The sequence below is a fragment of the Molothrus aeneus genome, chromosome 3, assembly GCF_037042795.1.
Source record: "Molothrus aeneus isolate 106 chromosome 3, BPBGC_Maene_1.0, whole genome shotgun sequence".
Lineage (NCBI taxonomy): Eukaryota > Metazoa > Chordata > Aves > Passeriformes > Icteridae > Molothrus > Molothrus aeneus.
In genome coordinates, this window is record NC_089648.1 from 64,191,071 (window position 1) to 64,213,100 (window position 22,030).

Sequence of the window (22,030 nt, forward strand, 5' to 3'; positions counted from 1 at the left end):
TCCTTAAATGCTTTTGTCACTTTTTATTTTGGGTCATGAGAACAAAGTTGCAATGATGATGAAAAGCCTTACTTACATGGACTTCACTGCTTAAAACTATTGAGTCTACTTTTACTCCTTGAAACTCCTTTTTTTGGGAGATTTAGATTTGGTTTTTGGGTTTTGTTTTGTTGAGTTTTTTTTTTTGTTTTTGTTTTTGTTTTTTTAACATGGAAATGAAGTTTTAAAAATTCAGAGATTCTGACACCAGCAGGACTGTGCCTCTCCACTATCTGATGATATGTTGATTCACTGCAAGCTGACAATCCTAATCTATGTATCCATTAGGGCAAGCGCTGTGGTAGAATTATTTTGGAAAACAATCTCAACTCACAATATAAAAATGAAGTGGATGCTGCTGATGCTGGGCTAACTTTAGCTGCTGAAAGCTGAGGATTCACTGCAGAAGGCTTTAGTCAGAAAAGCTCAGGAGCTTTAATCATCTGCTAATGTTGATTTTCAGAGACCAGTGCAAATTCTGCCTTTTCATTATCACTCAGGGAGTATATAAGAACAGCGAGTGACAGCTAAGTCCAAGGGCATCCAGAGTAAATCAAATTTTGGAAGAAGCCTCTGAAGAAAGAGGAACTCTTTATGTCTTGAGGAAATTATAGATTTCAGTCCTAGAGTGAATTCAGGGTTTTTTTGGCTACCCCAAGCAACACCTCCTTAAACACTACATTTCTGCAAAAATCCCAGGAATTAATGAAGCAAGGAAAGAAAAAGACAAAGGGATGCAATTATTTTTTACTACAAATCAATTTATGATGGTTTGATTTCTGAAGGAGAAAGAGAATGATTTAAAAATTTTTCAGTCTTTCATAAAGAAGTATACTTGAAAAAAAAGTTTTTGATGATGTCAGCACTCAGAACAGAATCATTAATATTATTATGTGATTTCCATTTATTAATGAAGCCACATGATTAGAGCTGCTAGAGAAACTGCTTTAATGGAACAAACACAGATAATGGATTTGAATAAATACACAAGCAAAAAGACAATGTCAGGCTCAGTCAGCTGGCAACACTAAATGCCGAGTAAATAAATAGGCTGTATAGTGCTGTACCATCCAGCAGGAATGTTATGATGAATGCCTGGATCACTGCTTTCATAGCTTCTGTAGCCAATTTTATTTTGGGTTTTTTGGATGAAACTATCTTTTAGGGTTTTTTTACAGCTCCTTTTCCAGACAATTCCATTGGTACCCTTTACACGTGCTCTAGTTGTTTGTATGGTCTGTAATCAACCACAGGTGTTTTCAAACACCTTCCCCAGCCCTCTTCACTTGTCCAGAAAACATTTTCCACATATTCCTAACACTTTACCACTTAGTTCCCAAACCTATCATATTGGCACAAGAGATACTTCTGACAAACTCCCTTTAGTCCACCACTGTATTTTTAAACAGAGTCAGAAAAATATTTATAAAGTGCCTTTTTAATACATATTCATATATGAATAAAGGAGAGTGCTTGATAGTATTTTTTAGATGTCAATATACAACAGGCATCAAACCTTATTCCAAATTAGCCTCTGTAATGCACAGCAGAATGCAGTATCTATATAGGTATACCCTCTCACAAGCATTTTCAAAAAAGTAACATCTATTTAAGAGTCCATATAGGGACTTGCCTTCCACAGTATCTAAATAAGTCCAGAGGACGACATTTCTGGGACAGAACTTGTGAACATCTAGGCAATCCTACACTCAGAATAATTATTTTTAAACACAGTTCTCCAGAAAACTGCTACTAATAACACATTTTAAACCTTTGGCAGAGCAAAGTATGTGGTGATGTTTCCCCCTACACAAACTGAAATACCAAGACAGTGAAACAGTGCCTGAGCAATCTCTCCTTATATAAGAACCAACATTTCCTTTGCACATTGGCTTTTAGCACCTCTGCAAAATGCCAGTGGGGACCAATGTTTATAAAACTTATGTTGTGATATGCTTAAGTGCTTTGTGCTGGAGTACTGAGGTATTTTTTGACTGTTCATTTTTGCATAGAAATTAAGTCCTTGCTGCTTTGGAACACTTTTAGCATTGTATCACAAGACTGTACAACGAGTGAAGAACTTAAGCTTCACGGTTGTTCCCTTAAAAGATCAAAGGCCAATCCAAAAATCATTGTTCCTGTAAGAAAACATGAGCTTTTCAGTATGCTGATAAATGTACCACGGCCTAATACATTTTGTAGTTGTTATCCTCCACAGAGCCCTACCCTCCTTATGTCAGGAGAACACATGATATTTTTTCTCTTTTATTTAGCTTCTAATCTATGTGTTCTGTGAAGGTGAATAAATAAAATTATTACAGAAAAGAAGAGTGGCTGAGAAATGTACTTAAATGCATTCACCTCCCACACCTCATCTAGAACGAAATCTCAAAGAAGGGAAGAGATGTGCAGGAAAGGCACAACCCCCCATAAAAAATACAGACTGTCAAAGAGAGCATCATTAGATACACAGTACCAAGGCATACTGTAATGCATTTCTCATTTTGGAGGTCAGATTGGTTACACAGGCCCCATGGCAAAGCAGTGACAGGGCCATGGAGCTGCTCTGCCCAAACCTCCCCCCAGAGAGAGAGAGCACCCCAGAATCCCTCCCTTCATCTCTTACTTCCCAGTAGCTAAAAGTTGGCTGCTATTTCTTTCTGTCTAGTAAGTGAACTACTCAATTGCCATGATCAGCATCTAGAACTAGCAAGCTCTTTGCTTGTATCTGAGCTCTCCTCAGTCTATGTAAGATGTAAAGCATACTTAAAGTATTTCCCAGCAAGGCAAGAACAACCAGAATTCAAAAGTACTGATGTTTACTTTAGCTTTTAGGTAGCACCCCAATCCTTGTGATCTAATGCTTCATTCTTTGCTAATGAAGACTTGTTGGTGGTTTTTTCAGTTCATTCAATACACGTTTCTAGGTAATGTAAATACGGAACAAATATTAGTGGGATATGTGTCTAAATCATATTGCTTGTTACTGTTCTGCAAAAGCCTTTATTCCCACTGCTTTCTATAAAACAGTTTCAGAGAGACACTCACCTTGTCTGACGGCTAGTGTTGTTGTGTAGACCAAGAACAGAAGGATATAATTGAGGAAGCTCTGGAAAACAGGTGTGTTGGCATGGAAGTCTTCTGACAGATACTTGCTTGTGAGACCAATGCCACAGATAAGGAGGGAGAGTACCTGGCCAAGTGCCACAGACAGCAAGAGATCCCTGAAAGGAATGAGAATAACAGACATAAAACACTCAGCCTCCTCACTAAAGAGGAAATGCTCATCCTCCTCCAGGAATCATGTTCAGCATTTCTGGGACATGGAAGAAACATGATGCTTCAGTCAATGAGGGGACCTGCTGGGTATAGCCAACATAACATTTCCATTATTCCTGCTCTTATCATGGGCATAAACATTGTGCCAACATAGTAGCTTTTATTCACATGTTAAACAACAGCAGATGGCATGTCCCTACCATTTAATTTTGCATTTCACATTTCACAAAGGATAAATGATAGTTTAAATCAACCAAAACACAGTACTGCTTCCTTTGAGCATCCTCCTTAACAGAAAGACCCAGGGCTATCATTCAGACACAGTGGGAAACACAGCTCTTTCAGGACTTAGCAGTCAAAGAGAAAAAGAAGATAAAGGATCAGATTTCATCATCAAGACGAATATACATTTCATCATATAAACTATTCTTTCAATCTACTATGGATAAATATATTTATATTTTGTTTCACCCTTCCAACTGCTTTCTCTTCTGCTTGATGGGAACAAGAGATTCCAATTTTCCCCTTCCTGTCTCCTTCTGACTGTTAGAAATATACTTTCTGGTTAGGATTTTTGCTTTAATCTGTTTTTTCTTTTTTTTAATCTCCAATATCTTCTGCATTCTCCTATTACCCCATTCTCTTTCTCCACAGGTGTCAAATAGTTTTGTGCATGTTCTCTGTCTTCCTATAATATTCTCTTTACTGCAGAAATTGCTATATCTGAAAGACTTTTTCCCTCCAAATACCTCCATCTCTTTTACTCTTGTAGAATTTATTATCTAACTACACAGCCCAACTGAGTCCAAACAATCCTCCTTTTCCAAATTCTCCCAATGCCCACAACACAGGAATATCTGTATTTAATTACCCTTAAGAGTTTTCCCAGGTCCCCCATGTGTCAGCTCTCTCATGCTGATCAGGCCTGCTCTACAGCTCCACCTTCCCATGCAGAAGAACGAAATGCAAAAAAGTGTTGGTCTGGTAGAGAAGCAAGCAAAAACAATGCCAGGGAGAGCAAAAGGGCATCCAAAGGGGACATCTAGTCTGAGCCCTGCCCACTGCTACTGCTGCTGTCACCAGCCCCCAGAAAAGAGGGGCTGAGCTCCCTGGGGAAGGTATGAAGGAGAGGAGCATGTTCTGCAATGTCTCATTTGAGCCTGGAATGAGGAAAGGGAAGTAAGCAATCCTAAGGGAGTAGAGGAAGGAGGGCAGCACCCTGCTCAGCTATAACACTATTTCATGTGTGTTCTCTGCCAGACAGTTAAAAAAAAAAAAAAAATTGTTTCAAGGCTGCTTTGCTTTCCCTGACAGATTTCCCTGACCTCGGCTCTGCGTGTTTGGCAGTGATGAGCATCTGTGCTTCCACAACATGGTAAACTCAAGTGTCAAGCTCGTTTTCCTTTTTCTCATAAACAATCCTCCCACTAATGTGTCGTGGTGTCAGTCATGGCGTGATTTAACCAAAGAGACACTGGAAAGCATGGGAGGCTGGGTAGTCATATTCAGCAAACATACCTCGCTGACAAACAGCCTGACACACAGAGTAAAGAACAAACTTTATTGTGCTAAACTCTGTGTTTTGATGGGAGACTGCTGGAGAAGCAGCAAGTAAGACTCTACTACTACTACTACTACTTCTGCTTTCACATTACTCACTCCACTGTGAAACATAACCAAGGGAAACAAACACAGTCAACAGAGGTGATATCCAAGACCATGATGCAGATGATGCCTACACTATTGATCCTCAGTTCCTGCTGTTACCTGCTCTGCTGTTGACATGGAATAGGAAATTTGAATACTGACTGCAATTTAAATCCACATATTCATCTTGCACCCTTGTTTATAGTTCTTCATTTAGCTGGATATGTTTCCTACATCCTTCTCTAATTAAGTTTCATGCAGGGTTGTCCTCTTGCCTACTGCCATTTCTATAGTTCCATTTCATTAGTAAATTGGATGTTTGCAAATCAGTTACCAGCTTTACATGAAATGCAGGTGTGTCCCTGTATTTTGGCTGTGCCTGTGAGTGAAAGTTGTATTACATTCACTGGGGGACTGCACCTGCTCTGAAGAGAAGCATCTTGGATCCTGCTTAGATTTACATAAAGCTAAACACACCCTCTCTCAGGAATGGATTCTCACAATAACATATTTCTTGCTCCCTAGGGCTGTTAGCTGTTGAGAACCACACTAAGCATTACATTTTTTCAGACTGGTGGGAAGTTTGATACGGTCTTACAAAAGGCATATTTTCTAGCTCAGCTCTCTATATTCAGGTGTGTCACCAGGCCTGACCAGTCTGCACTGACATTTGTATTAAAAATCCAACCAACAAAACCTGAAAAACACCAGGTAAATTTCAAAACTGTGTTTGATAGCTGTAGCCCTCTCTGGTGTATGTTCTGATTCCCTCATTGCTATTTTGCTATTTATAAAACAACTACATTTTTTCATAGTTGGCTCTTTGCCAAGTCATTCAACCACATCTACAAGTGGCAGTTTTCCTAAAGAGTCAAGGTCTACAGCATACATGCACACATACAACCTGCCCTAAGCTTCTGGATTTTACACGTCATAAACTTATAAACAAGAAGGTAATTCAAATGTTATGGTCTTATTCCTGAAAAGTCATTGAGAATACCTCTCTAAGTCTTCTGTCAATTTCAAAATGTGTCCAAAGATCCACTTGCTATTGCATTATTGAAGTCATCAATGAACACAAAGGGTAATTGGAGTTCAGTTCGTGGACAAAAAAATCAAGGCTGTGAACCTAAACACCTCCAAGTCTGTAAGTAAAGGTTGAATCTGTATAATCTCTGTAATTTGAAAGCACTTTTGAGTAATAATTATCTTTCAGAAAAAAAAACTGAATGCAAAAACTGCAGAAAACTACTTTGTGGGAGTCCAAGTGCAAGCAGTACCATCACTATCACTGTCTTTCAAAACACTGACTACATAAATGATACTGAGTACATACTCACTACTTGTCTCTGATTTTTTCACATATTTGGTATTTCTAATTATGTAAGAAAACTAATTCTGAAATCAAGCTGTTTTGCTTCTCTTCCAGTCAGAACTTAGTTAAACATTTCACAGTTGATGGATGACACAGAAAGATACAAATCTTTTACTCTTATTTTGTAAGTCTAATTCAAGTGCCCATTATATGCTCAGACTTGATCTATTTTACAAAATTTAACTGTTCATGCCCACATTAAACTCTCCTGCCACACCTAGTAATATGCCCATTACAGACATGAATGACAAGCAGTGGCACAGAAGATTCTGTATCCTCCCCTTCTTTCACCACTGTAGGCTCTGACACGCTAACCATTATCATGGAAAACAGTAATGAAATGAAAAGTAAGTAAGAGAAAGCAAATAATGAGATCAATAAAACGCTCATTTTTGCCTTGGCTGAATGTAAGATAACAACTCATCTCTCTCCAAACAGAAAAGTGGAAACAAATCTTAAATTGTTTAAATTGGTGACAATGTCAGCGGCAATATAGAAAAATACATTTTTTTAATAAACCTAATAACCAGTGTAAGATACCTGAATTTTACAAAAAATTCTGGTAACATTGACCGTATTCAATTTTTTTTTCCCTGCAAATGGTGATCTAATAATACAAGAGTCTTAACTCCCGAGCCTTTAATACCTGGATAAGAATAATAACATACCCATTCTTTTTAAGAAGAAGCAGCAAGCAAACACTGAAAAGAAGATTTCAATGGCTGTGGAAAACCTACTATTTCCTTTAGACAAAGTAAAAGACACTAACTCAATGCTGTCATCTCTGGCACTCACAAGTATCTTCCCAAAAAAATCATAATACTGTTGAAATATGCAACATGGCTTCTATCTGCAACACTTTCTGTGTTGCTTTTCATGTGCTCCACCACTCAGGAGATGGCACAAAGGATGATTTCTTCCCTAAGCTTTTTGGTCTATTGTGCTGGCTTCAGCAGCACATTCATTCACGGAGGAAGTAACATTCATTCATACCTTGAAGAAAGGCTGTGTAGTTTGATGGCCTTCAAACAGTACACCAGAAAGAAAGTCTCAGTAGAAAAAGCTTTATAAAAGTGTGGGTTTCTGCCTTTCAGGATCCAATTTCTCTTTAGCTGAGTGCTATTCTATTTCTCTACTTGTATTCTATTTAAATCAAAACAAATCAATTCTTCAAAAATCCCATTTTTCCCTCAGCAACACCAACAGTACTTTCTCAAACCAAGTAAAAACAGGGAAAGATCTTCAGCTTGTAGTTAAGCTTTGATCTCATAAATGCATAGAATCATTGAATCATTTAGGCTGGAAAAAGTCATTTAGTCCAACCATTAACCTAGGATCACACTGTTATTTTTAAGTGAGAAGTAGGTCAGAATTACTCCTAAATCTCCAGGTGTCATGTTCCTAAGTAAGTTTTTCACTCACAGCATACTAACAGAATTTTAAAAATACTTCTTTTTTGTCTCTTTGGAAGTGAAGCCAGAAGACAAAGCCTCCTCTTGATGTTGGAAGCCATTTAATTCTGTTTAAATGTCTGGGCTGGTAGCTGCTGTGCATCCTTTTCACTTGTTCCTCCAGGCTTATGGAAATTTCTGTCACTCGAGTGTCTCCTTTATCAGCCATGACAAAGCCAAACTTCTGAAGGCAGACATTCTCATATCAAAGAACTCTGGAGCTAGCGCTTGGTTCCTTGCACATACACACTGGTGCAATAAAGTGTACTAAACAGCTATCTGCAGGTTATCCTGTAATTATTCTACATGAAGTTAAAATATTTAGCTCTGAATACTAGTCCATTCCCATATCCTCCCCAGAACATAGAAACACTCTCCACAACACAAAATCAAGGCAGTACAACACTGAGAAGGAGCCACACAATCACAGCTGCTGTATGCTGGAGAATCAATGACATGCAGAGGGTGGCCAAGTGATTTAAACATTCAGGCCTATTTAATTGACACTAAATCCTGTTTTAAAGCACTCTCCATGTCAGTTTAATTTAACTGCTTTCCCTCCTCTCTTTTGCACTTTATTTGGTATATTTCCACTGGTAAGTCCCCACTGCATCAGTTTTAGAGTATCTCAGATGATAAAGAACAGAGGCTACCACTACTTTTAATCTCAAGCATGAGGTGTGCTAATCCTTCAGCATGCCACAGGCTCCAGCAGACAAGAGATTGGCAGTCTGTTTCCTGAGCCAAAATTTCACTAGAGGAGCACATCTGTAAAGGCTGCTTTACAGCACTGTGAGAAAGGGCCTGCAGGCAGGATCGTGCCTTCTCCAGGGCAGTAATGACTGCAACACGAAGTTACCACTCCAAATGTTCCAACTGTGTATTTAAAAAATGAAAAAGCAGATATACTTCATTCAGACTGATGGCTGCTATGCCATAGTGAAGCTGATGATGTCTGTCACAGCACTGTGATTCTGCCAAGCTTCTTCACTTGAGTGCATTTTACTGTGTTTCTATAAGAGCATGAGGAGAAATAAAACAAGGTCTTAAAAACTTCACATTGATTCAAAGTAAGCTGAAGTTATGCCCCTGTATCATGTAGGAATCCAGTCAAGTTTATTTAAATGCTTACAGGTGGACGTGCAATCTTGTTTTAAAATTCTACTTATCTGGTAGAAATGTTGATGCATATTACCATAGAAAACCCAGGAACAGGACATGCCAAAATCACAAATACTAACTGCCATTACCAGCGTGGAATGTGACTGTTTCCACTGCAACCGAGTTCCTAAGTTCCCACACCACCCTCCCCTTGAATCGCTGCTTAATGAGGACACGGACATTACTTCCATATTTTGTGGTTCACACTCAACACTGACACAGGCAGCTTGTGAAAGAATAAATTAACAAGATTTGTTCTGGACAATCAACTGAGCTCTCTCTGAAAGCTAAAGCTGCAGATTTTCTAATAGCTTTGAAGCATATGAAGTCTCCTATTAGTCCTGCGTTGCTCTGAAATTGATTGCATCTAGAGAACAAGATTCTACACTAATTTTCCATGGAAACTTGTCTTTTCTTATTTTCCCCTTATTCTGACATGCCTGTTACACAGGGGAGAAATTCTACAAGTTGGCACATTCAACCCTTCCCTCCTCTCTGCCCCTCTCAATAAAGTAAGGATTGCAGCAAGTATCTTCAGTTAATGCATCAAAGCTGCTGCACACTGCTTTAGAGCAATTTACAGAAGCAGTCCCAATACTCTATAGCTAAATGTTCACAGCAGTAATAGCAACCACACCACCCAACACATATACTGACAATAACATCATGGGCTGATGGGCCACAGTATTCTATTGGTCACCTACTCCCATAGTCTACATTCTCTGCAATCATCCTAGATGATATCTCAAGAAAACACAGTGGATTTGTGGGTCTAAATAAAAGACACTTTTAATATTTCTGGCAAGGAAGAACAAACTGATGTAAAATATTTTCAGAATATAGGTATCAAGCCATTGCTGAACAGTGAAATACCAAAGTCTGGAGCCCAACTAAAGCCACACTGCATTAAAATACAAACAACACTAATATTAACTGACAAATCAGAGAGAGAAACCCATGCAACACTAAGCCTATCCATCCCTTAATTCCTACTGAGTCATTATTGTGAAATCTTTAATGCAGTTATGTGATGTACAGGCTTTGTACTGGATCTCAGCACAAAGGTTGGGTTTTCCACACAGTGAGTTGCAGACTACCTCAAGCTCCCACTGAGGCACAAAAGAAATTCTCTGTGCCATAAGCTGGGGGTAAGAGGGGAGCTCTGCACCTCCTTGTTCTCATCATCCTCTCTTGCCACCTCCCCAGCAACTTGTCACTTGCTTGCAGCTCTGGATCAAGCTCCACAGGTTCTTTCCCCAGCAGGCCCAGCACCTCATTGCAGCATCCAAGGGACAGCCCTGAGGGGCAGCAGACGGACAGCCAGACCTGGACACACAGCCAGCACTCCCCAAGAGCTGCAGAAGGCCCAGCAGCCACTGCCTTAGCTGGAAGGACACCCTGGAGAGAGCTGCCCAAGTTTCTTATCCCTTGCTTACTGGCTTTCATAGTTGCTTTGAGGTTTTTCTATTCAAGACATTAGGGTTCTAATTTGTATTCAAATACAACTGGGCTTGATTTTAAGAGCCTTTTGGGGATATCACTTAAAATCAAGGAGTAGGTACGTCTGCCTCAAAGCTGTGGCAGACTCAGGCTCTGCTGCTTTTCTGTGATAGCTTGAGGGACCAGCCCAGAATGTTGACTTTGGATGAAAACAAAGCAGAATCACATTCAGCAAGCCTTGGGAGTCTCTGAAGCAGTTTCTTAAGATGAGCTTTTACCTAATAAATTTCCCAATTCTTGTATAATGCCAGTTACAGCAATTCTTGAAAATGGGTTTAATTTACCATACGCTTATAACCCCAACTTCACACACATACACACAAACATGGTCATAGTTATTGTGTTTTACAACACTTTAGTAACAGGAATTTACTGGAATCTTTTTTAACACTGTTCTTACACAGATAAAACATATCCCTGCACTTAATAGTTAATTATATACTGTTGAGATACCTGCTGCACTGACTCTAAGTGCAAAGAAGGCACTCCTTTTTTAATTATTACTGTTGAATAAGATATATGTTTAAAGATAGCAAAGGAAAGTATGGTGACAAAACTTCCATGGAGTCTTGATGGAGTCCAGTGCTAAATCCTTACAAGCAAATTGGAGGCATGGGGTGGGGGTGTGTGTTTGTGTTGGTGCAATTTGCTTATAGTCATCTTCATCCTACCAGTAAGCTAACAAAGAAAATAAAACATGCTTATCCTAAAAACATGCCTAGGTTTTCAAAAAGCCATCTGCCTTCCAATCAGTAATTTCCTGGTTCCTTTTCAGGTAAAAATCACCAGACTTGGAGCCCTAGAGGCTTTTTCTCTTTAAGAATGAGGTTTCTCCATATACAGTTCTTGGCAACTTCTCAGCCTATACTGGATAGACTGGAAACATTTCAATCTTTGTGATGAAATCAAAAGTATAATTATAGATGACCATGAGATAAAAGAATTGTATTTCAGGTTATTTTAGTCAAATAAATTGACTGAAGCTAGCTGCAGTCTATAAATTTTTATAAAGGTCACTGTCTAGCCTAGTATGACTAGAGAATTTAGGATATAGAAATAAATATATAAATACATAAATATTTGATCTAGATTGGAATAACAAATGACAGAATTAACTTTCCATACAAGAGCTTACAAAACTTGTTACAAACACCAACTGCTGAATATGGTACTTTTGAAAGACTAACTTCTTCCATCATTATCCAAAAATTAATTCAAAAATTATATTTCCAGTCTTAGAAATAGAGTAAGAGGCTCAATTATGTATTAAGAGTGAGCTGTAATTTCTCAAGCTAGAAATCCATGTGACAACCACTGAAAATACCACATTTTTGCCAATGAAATTGAGGCAGTCATTGGGCTGCTGATCAGTTATTTTTATCATTCAAGAATAAAGCACACAAACAGATGTGGTTTTGAGATAGATATTTATCTTTACTCTCTTCCAAATGCACCAGTCTGAGCTTTTAGATGTTGAAAGTAATGAGGATGTGGAAGGACTGATGGCTCTCTGTTTCTTGTAGAAAAGAAATTCACTGTCAAATTGCATTAGCTCATCTCACTTGCAGTGGTTTTTATGCCTAAGGCTCAGAACATTAAAATTACAGTGACGAATATCTTTAGATAATATGAGAAAGAGTTATAAAGTTTCAGTTCAGTTAAGATCATCATCAGCTCCCAGTTTTCTCAGAGGAGCTGAAAGCCTACAGTAATAGACCTGGATGATTCCCAGCATCAAGAAAAATAGCTCACCAGTGCCCAAAGTAGTACAACATCACTTCTTACTGCTCTCTTGCCATTACTGTACAGTGCTAATACAGTTTAAAGTGATGGGGGTTTATGGACTCTTACAGCTATTGAGAGACAGTTGATAAAGGAGGAGATGAAAAGCATTAGAGCTCCTGCTATACCCCTGCCACTGATAAGCCAATCTTGATTGAACAGTCTGATGGAAAACAAGTTCATATGACTCAAGATTCCTCAAGTGATAGATGCTACTGTGATTTAATTTGGTGTTGTCAGAAACACAGAAGTATGGGCTTAGAGCTCCTAGAAAATAGTATGTATGGGAGTCAGGATGATGGATGATTTCAGGTTCTTCCTGGTGCTCCCAAAAGTGGCAAAATTTGTTTCTGAATTTCTGTCCCCATAAAATTTATAACTCTAAGCATATACAAATGTGTTTACTGACTGTTCATCTACAATTAGGCAACTGCAAAAATTATAGCTTACATGTAAAACTGGAGGTCAAAAAAAAAAGGTGTTCATATTGGAAATGCAAAAATGCCTCTATGAATATCATGGCTGGCTTTTGGAGAACTAAAGCTACTAATTCAATTATTACAAGAGGTATAATTTTTTTCCTTTATTTAATATCAGTGCATTTGCAAAATAAATAGTATTGATTTTTCATTCTAGAGAGCACTTAATATCTATTATAAATATTTAATTTAAAAATCAAATTTATCTGCCTGGATTATGCAAAATATTTTTCTTGGATAAAACTAACTACATTTAAAACTTCAGAACAAAATAGTTACTTTTTTTTTCCCCTGCAACTCTTGAAAATTGTTACAGAATTTAAAAACTCTGCTTCTGTGGACGACATTTTCTCCACAGGCAGGCACATGCAATTCCCATAAGTTTGCATCGTTTTTACAGTAAGTTTCTACTCCATAATCTATATGCTTGAAGCATGTAAAAGAAACCTTAAGAAAAATGTCCTTAAATTGGGCCGTGAATATTGGCCTCTTGATTACACCCCTGGTACAGAAAGACAAAAGATATCCACATTAGCATTTCATCAAGGACAGCACTACGCCATTGCACACTTTTCCAAATCTCCACCTGCTTCAAAGGAGAGATGCTCACATGCCTGTGGCTCATCCTAACTTCAGCTCTTTGAGGCTCTGACCTTCTTTTGCTTTTTCCCATGTGTGTGTTGTATTGCTGCTACCTCATTCTGCAGCCCCTCAAGCAGGAGTAATGCTCAAAGTTGCTTGCTCATGGATATTATGACAAACACAAGGACACGAAAGTTTTACACCTTTTTCCCCCCAACAGTTCTTTAATGCACAGAGGCCAGAATTTTCCCCCTTTGTGCGAGTGTCTTTCTCTATCCTATTCTTGAATGTGAAGCTTGCATACTGAGTTTCAGGGTGGCACAGCTTCATTATGGTGAAAGAGAAAACATCCTCAATAGATCTACTGCTAATCTGGTGGTTGATAGACCACAGGATGCAGAATACGCAAGTGTAAGTCCTCAGAACAAGACCACTGAAGCCACTTAGGCAAACAATTTAAGAGTTTGGCTGCTTTACTGAGCTGGGTGTCACCTTCTGGAAGAGAAGTTTGTGCTCTGGCTCTAGAGACATTCCAGAGGCACAGCTGGAAAGTGAATTCCTGGTTTGGGTCAGTAACTAGCCCAGGGCTACAGTCAAGATGGGTTTCAGCAGGCAACACCCTTCCTGGCCCAGCTGGATCAATTGTGAGTGCCCCACTTGCAGGACCTGAAAGGTGTTGAGTTTTCTTCTCTGTCTGCAACTGGTCCTTTCTGAAAGCAAGGTCCCTCTAAGGTATTTTGAGTTGGGTGCCCAGAATTGTTTCAGCAATAACCCAGGGGTGCCCTCACAGGTCCTCTCTACCTTCCTACTTGGAAGATACAGAAGGGTCTTGCAGGAAAGGAAGCACTTGGTGAAAGGGGGCACGGCAAAACCAGCCTTTTGGAGAGGTGGAGTGCAAGTACTTCTTTTCCTTGCTTTTGCTGTTTGTTCAATTCTCAGCAGTGATAAAATCATTACTCAGCCAAAACTACACAAGAGGTCCAAACTTCTGCAGCTGTATTCTTATGCATTCTGCTTACAATTCAAAAAGAAAAAAGCCAGTTTAAGTGGAAATAACAACTGGTCAAAATTCAACTCTTGCTAAATGAAAAGTCCAACAACACTATGTTCTTCACTTTTAGGAACGAGTGTGGTGGTTCTGGTTTACTGCTCTAGCCTTAGGCTCCAAGATAAATCTCTCCCCCTTCCTCTCTTCCTTTCAATTCAGTGAAACTGCAGGACTGCCTCTGTCAACACTGTAAATTTACTACAGACCTGAAACACAATGATGGAACAGGCTCAGCTGAAAAAACATAAAGCCACTGATATAATTTTTCCTGTTTTATTAGAATTCAGAACTGCAAGGAGTTTAAAATAAATAAAAATAAATAAACTGTAAGTGGTCTGGGAGGTCACCAGCTGCAGATTTGGAGAGTCAAGACAGAGAAATTCCTAGCTTACAGGAACATGCTGCAGTGCTGAATATATGAGTGAAGTCACTGATGACCTAAAGAAGGAGAGTGATGAATCACTTAAATTAGAATGAAAACTGTGAAAAAAACAGGAGCTCTAAAGTCCTCTTGAAGGAAATAAACCAAGTGACATTTGCCAGAGCATTGCTCCCTGCCTTCCAGGTTGCTTTATTACAATTCCTTCACAATAGCAGCATCTAAATTTCAGATATGCAAAAAAAGAAAAGAAAACTCCATCATGTAAAAGATTTTATGAGTGGGCACAATTTTGCCTTGCCAGCACTGAACTGTAGAATTATGCAAAGGCAATGAGCAGGCTGCAACCAGGCCACTGAGGGTTTCCTCAGTGTGTGCAGTTGATGTGCCATCTCCTTCCCATACACAAGACAATAGCATGCCAAAACACACCCTGACCCAGGAGAACCAGAGGACCTTTTGCCTCCCAGCCATATACAAGTGTGGTCATAACCTTCAGCTGGCAAGTTTATTTCATTTCCCCTCCCAGAGTGATTCACATCTGTGCTTGCAGCACAGAGAGCAGGGGTCAATCTGACAGTTGAAAAGTGTGAGGAAAAAATCAGGGATGAAATCATATTCTGTGCAAGCATGACATTTGTGACACTTCGCTTTAAGGCTTTAGACTGCTACTCTTACAAAAATACATGCATAAACCTATCATTAGCATTAAAAAGTTTAGGAAGAATTTCCATGTTACTCAATAGCATTTGCTCTGCAGAGATCACCCTTCTGAAAGGCATCTGAGGCTGTAGTTATAACTGAAGGATAAAATCCCAGTCATAGCTCTCCGTTTCCTTGCCTTTTGGAATTAAGTTAGCCATTAAATCGGATTTCACTGTAATGATATGCAGTATGTTCCCCATTGATGGCTTTTTATTCTTCTTAGTAAGAAATAAGACAAGTTGAGAAGGCCAGAGAGAAAAACTCTCATAGCTGCAAAGGTGAATCAAGTGGCACACCCATCATACAGAGTGCACAGCTGGGCTAAGTGCTTATGTTCATGTGGGCCATCCTGCAACACGACTGCAGATATCTCACATGTTGCTTTTGAGCAACACACACTGCTTAATTTATGTGTGGAAGGGATTATCTGACAAGGGCCATGCAGGGCTGTAAAGTACCTAAATACTTCAGAGATGTAACAAACTACCTTTTCATTTACTGCCTTCATTTACTTGTGGAATAAACTAAAATTTAATTCAGTTTGAAGTAAATTAGTTTGTGTAAGTCAAATGCTTTTGTTTGTAAAGCCCAGTTTGAGCACATGGATCATCCATGGTTATATCTGAGTCAAGCAGGTGCAATAGGCCATGACAGGGCTTGCTGGAGTGAGGACTTTGAAGTGACCTTTCCTAAGGCCACTGATCTCACCCCTGTTTCCCCCATGAAAATTTTGCTGCAAGTCTAACATCCCAGTGGCCTGCCCAAGTGGAAGCAGGGAAATCCAGACAAAACTGAAAAGTTGGTGATACTTGTGAAATACCATACCCTGACAGGCTCTCATTCTGCTTCTTCAAATTCCGTCTGAAAGGAATAAGATGTCTTGATAAACAGACTGTGTGAATCTGCTTGTAGATAGGGCCAGGTACTTACAGAGAAGTAACAGAAGTAACTATTAGTTCTGGAAAATGTTACTAATCAACATGGACTGTTGCTCAGCCAAGGCCATGTTAAATCTCCGAGCCTAGAGAAAAAGAAGACTTACTAGAATTATGAATATCTTTTTTCTTTCTTTTATATAAAAGAGGGGGCCATATTAGAGGTGAGAACAGTGTAGGCAGTTCAGGAAGTCTGTGCCTTCTGAGTACCTCAGCTAGTGGGGAAAAGGAACAGGGTGATGGGGCTGGGAACTCAGGATAAAACTGGGGTTGTCACCCAAGAATTTCAGAGACCCCATGAGAAATGCCCCATGATCTCTCACTTTATTTTAATAAAGTTACAGGAGTCCTCTGTCTCCTTTTTGGACATAAACCTGTGGCATTGTGGATTAATTTTCCTAACATGTTCGTTGTCAAGATTTGTTTTCTTGGGAAGACAGATGGAAAGGCTATCATAGAAGACTGTTTGCAGATGCAAGAATATCTTTACCAACCAAATCCAAATTTGGCAGGACAGTGGCCCTTCAAATGTTCAAATGAAATTGATGAGGATGATTCTTCTCCTAGTGAATATTTTCCATTGCTCCCTAAGTCTGATTACTAGGCCAAGTGCCTGGACAGACATCAGAGGGCCTTACAGGGGAAATTATCTGAACAAAATAGTGGCAGTCAATGAGAAAATTTTAGTATCAAATCATGCCACATTGCTGCTACAGCTTCCTTACTGCATGCACAGGTGAGCAGTACATAGCCCTTCAAACAGGACAGCAATCTGAGACCCAGACACTATTTTTTTACAGTTTACACTGTTGGGAAGTATCACACTTTACCTGTGTGCACTGTGCAACTACATGAGGTACAGAATATCATCAGCATCATGTTAAGGTTATATATTTATATATTTATCAAAAAATAATTTCAAGCTCAACTAACATGATTATGAATATGCAGGAATACTTGAGAGATATCATGGGACAAGATAAGAACAGATTTATCTTGTAATTAATTGTGTGCTTGAATTTAATTTATATGCTTTTATTATTTAGTACCTGTGTCAACCACTTAATCTGCCTGCAAATCACTTCTTTATATAATATTAATGAAACATTCTATATTGAAATTCATCAAACTATGGAAATCAGATATTAGGAAGACTCATTATATCATCAATTTATCCTCTTCTACTTTAAAACAGTTCAAGACCTGTGGCTCCAGAAACCACTCCTTCAAGAATATTTCAGTTCAAGAAAGAGCATTCATAGCAGAATGAACAATGTCTTTTCATAGTGAGAGATCAGAATTAAAAATCCAATTTACACTGTGGAACAAACTACAACAAGACTTTGAGAAGGAAGAAATAACAGTAACATTAATTTCAACACAAACCTTGCACAAAGGTCATTGATTTTACAGCTCTGTACAGATGACATTCTGGGAAAAATGAAGATAATACAGATTTATGCAATAAGAGACCAACTAATTTGTCTGCACAGCCTGCTCAAAACATTTCATGCCCAAAGATGGAGATGGGACTGCTTGGGGTGCTGAGGAGCTGCTGACTGAGCACAGGGAGAGATCAAATCAGTGAGAAACATCAAAGTAATCACTTGTTTAATCTTTGCTAAATTGCTTGCTTAATCTTTGGGTTAGTCTAATGAATGTTTAGGGCATTCCTGAACCACTCAGCTGGGAGGGTGCACAGCTGTATTTCAGAAAAAATGTCTGGAAATGAGAATAGTTGGTAATTGGCACTATTGTGAGAAGGGGAAGAAATAGCTAAGATGAGAACAACCTGCCTACAGGGTCCTTGGGGGTCATCCTGGATCTGTCTGGGATCAATTACCTACCTTTGTCTCAACCCATGATTTTCTTGTCTCACTTTCTCCCCCCTTGAACTGCTGAAAAGAAGGAGTGAGAGAGCAGCTCAGTGAGCAGCATCTGTCAGCCAGACAAGGTCAATCCACCACAGGAGTGGAGAAGATCTTGTTGCACCTCTTGTCTCACCTTAAGACACTTTTGCCATGCTGCTGCTTGTGCCCAACACCAGGAACATGGAAGCTGTAGCAGCAGCAGCCATGCTGAGGCCATGCTGTCTGCTGAGCTTGTTTCATATCAGAGTCAAGCAGTTAAAAAAACCCAGCAACCCTGCACCTTCTGACCCTGTGGCAAGTACTTGTTAGACTTTCTGTTATGTCTGATTATTTGTGCAAGGTCAGACAGATGAGGCACTTCAGTAATCCAGGATGGTTTGTGGGATAGAAACCTATGGTCTCCAGAGGTCCTACCTACCCTTGCAGTGGGGATCAGGGAAAGCAGGCAGAGGTCTGTAACTGTGGGATATTTTCAGCACATCTAGTCCCAGTTGCACCACCGACCTCCCATGGATATTTTCAGTTCTCTCTGCCTCAATTTAATCTCCACTGTTGTGTCTGTTCAGGTCAAAAAATCTCAGGGAAAAGACTCCTTTCTATATTAAATGAGCCTACCAGAAAGCCTTTATGTAGGAAGCAGAATAGGAACAGAGGAGCAACACAAAAATAGTCTCCACAAGAAAACCCAGTGGAAGATGCCTTCCAGTGTTGGAGGTTTCACCCCTTCTAACTCCTTGAAGGCAAGACCTTCTTATCCTGCAAAAAGTATATTGTATCATCTCTTTGTAACTGCAATTTATTTTTTACTTGGGAGAGCTGACGCCTTACACTTATCTCTTTTCCATTTTCAGCAAACCTTTTGTTGTGTGACACCTTTTGGTTCTTTGTAATAAAAATGCTTTCATTGCCTGGATATATTGATTTTCAGTTTCCTGAAGCTTTGTGCTTTTCTTCTACAGTTTCACTGACACAGCTTAGGCTGAACCTCACAATCCCATTCCCTCTTGCTCCTGACTGAAGAAACAGTTCTCATCAAACTGGATGAAGACCATCAGGCATTTAAAACCTATGTCCATTCAGCTCCACCTCCTCTTTTGTCCATTCTTTTCATCTCTTTCATCCTCCTCCCAGTGTTGCAGGACAGAAATTGAATACAATTTAGACTGGTTTTGTTTCAAAAGGAAACCTCTACCTTGCTGTACTTCTTCTGCGGATAACTGGCCTGTTGAGATAGGACAATGGATAATGGTTTTAAACTAAAATGGGGACATCCAGACAAAATAATGGAACAGGCTAGCCAGAAAGGTGGTACCAGCTTCATCCCTGGAAACATTCAAGATCAGGCTGGATGTGGCTCTGAGCAACCTGGTCTAGTCGAAGACTGCCCTGCTTGTTGCAGGTGGGTTGGACTAGATAAGATTTAAAAGTCACTTCCAAGCCAAACCATACTATGATTCTATTTTGTGATGCAAAAGTTACAATTGTGACAGTTACAATTGTGATCTATACACATGGGATTTTATAGACAATTACTTTTACCTCCACCATAAGACAGACCACAGGACATCTCAATATTAATGCCTGTTTGAATCAGAGTATGCATTTTATAAAGGTATCCAATACTTTCCATTGTTCAGCAATGGAGAGACTTCAGAGTCTTGACAAGTTGCTCCAGAGATCAATTACTTAACTACTAAAATCTGAGTCTATTATTTCAAAGAGGAATTTAGGTAGCATCAGCTTTCACGCTACTACTGCTTCCTGATGCTCTATTACCAATTTTTGTTTAACACGTACAAAATTCTATCAAGTCACTTTCTAATGTTATTTTTGTTTTTTAGCAAGCAGGCCAAGCCCTTCACTATAAAATGTTCTTTCTTTTAGCACTTATGGCTCCCACTTACAACTTCTCTAGTTATCAGTATTCTTCAGTCTTGAACAATGCAATGGGACAGTGTCCCAAAGCCAGTCATACACTAACCAAGACCACCTCAATATTCCCTAGTTCCCGTACCAAAAATCTCATTTTCCCTTTTGCATCACACACTCACAGTAGAGGTCACAGCCTGCTAATTCCACACACAGCATCTCAGCCTTTTCTGATACTGCTTTCTGGGACAGAGAGAACAATTCTATCAGCACAGTATTTACTCCTATATATAGTCCTTTTACTTGGCCTCATAAAGACTCCTACTGCTTTCTTGCATTTTGTCCATAGCAATCAGAGCAGACCACTCTGTACAACAGCTTGTTCTGTTAACTATTACCACACTCCTTTAACTTTGTGTCATCTGCCAATTTATGCGGAATAATTGTCTCTCTTCTCTCACATCTGCTGTTAATAGTGTAAGATAGCATGCAATTCATCATCCTCTGTGCAGGGAAACACATTCAAGTTTAAAAACTACCACTATGCCAGTTTCAACTCCACCTAATATGCGTACAACGTTAATTTTATATCATTCTACTTATTCTACTTTCTTAATCAAAACATTGTGTGTCAGCAAGTTGAAAAAGGCTGAGAGAATTGAAGCAGATTACTTCAAGACTGTCCCTAAACTAGCAACAATATCAGAAAAGGCACAAAGCTATTTTGACAAAAGGTATTCACCATAAACCCACACTGATTAAAACTAATTACTTTAACCTTTCCTTCATATTTGATTAATCAGATGCCGGGTCTGCTGCAATGTCAGATCAGTGGCAAGGTGATAGGGCAATGAATATTTGAATCACCTCTTTGGTCTTTAATAAACCAGTATAACAGTAAATCATTTCCTCTCCTCTGGACCTCCTCACTGCCAGCCAGCACCAACAGCACAGAGCACTCCTCTGGATGCAGATTGCATGATCTTGCTCTTGCCATCCAATACACCACCTGGATTTTTCAGAGAATCCTACTTCAATTTCTCTCCTGAAGCAAAAGCACCAAACAACTTGCTCCCTTCCCTGCTAAGGCAGCACAGCCACCTACCCCTAAGCAAAGCACAATCACTTCTCCCCCTGCTTTTTGCCACTCCTAGCCTCACATGCTTCCCACAATCCTCACCTTTACTGCACATCAATTCCCACCTGCTCTCCTTTTCTTTCATTGGTTATACATTCTAAGTCTTTTTGTTCATTTTTTAATGTAGTCATGAAAGCACAGCTCACTGGAAGATAGAATATTTTGGGTGTTCTTTTAAGAAATGCAATGAAACTTTTCAGAAAAACTAAAAAGAAAACATGAGAAATAGCTAGAGAATGTGCTCAGTCAGAGAAATCCATTCAAATGCAAGTAATGTCAAGACTGGTGGCATTTCTCAGCTCCATCAAATGTTAGGAAACTTTCAACCCCAAGAAAACATCACTGTAGTCCAAATCAAATTTGTTTTACCGTTCTACCTCTGTCACAACTTTTCACTATATGGAGTGAATACTGTTTTCTAAAACATAATTTGCATAGGGATGAATACTCTGCTGTGCTGGTCCACAGAGACTGTGCTTTTATAGTTCAGACTTTGAAGTTTTTCAAGATAGGTAAGAATAACTCTTTTAAATAATTCCCCACAGCAGGTAAAGAATGTTAAAACTGTGAGAAAGGTTATTAGATTTACAGGAGTCTAACTGATCTGTACTGGTAATAAAAGACTCATTTTCTTTTAGCAAACTAGAGATTTTGCACCTGAACATGTAAGAAGTCCATACTTTTTAAAATTTATTGCAAATTGTAAAACTGGTCTTTAAAGAAAAAATGAGCAAAATTAATTTGAAAATACTGCTTGAGCCATCAGAGAAGGACTTAAAAGGAAATTAAT

At 39.1% G+C, this 22,030-nt stretch overlaps 1 protein-coding gene across 2 annotated transcripts in view; it reads right to left on the minus strand.

Moving 5' to 3' along the window:
* Nucleotides 1-22,030, minus strand: part of SLC35F1 (solute carrier family 35 member F1) — a 225,118-nt gene that overhangs the window by 93,117 nt on the left and 109,971 nt on the right. For both annotated transcript variants that reach the window (XM_066547086.1, XM_066547087.1), the window contains exon 2: nt 3,088-3,263. In XM_066547086.1, the coding sequence (XP_066403183.1) occupies nt 3,088-3,263 (176 nt within the window). The remainder of the gene's footprint in view (nt 1-3,087; nt 3,264-22,030) is intronic.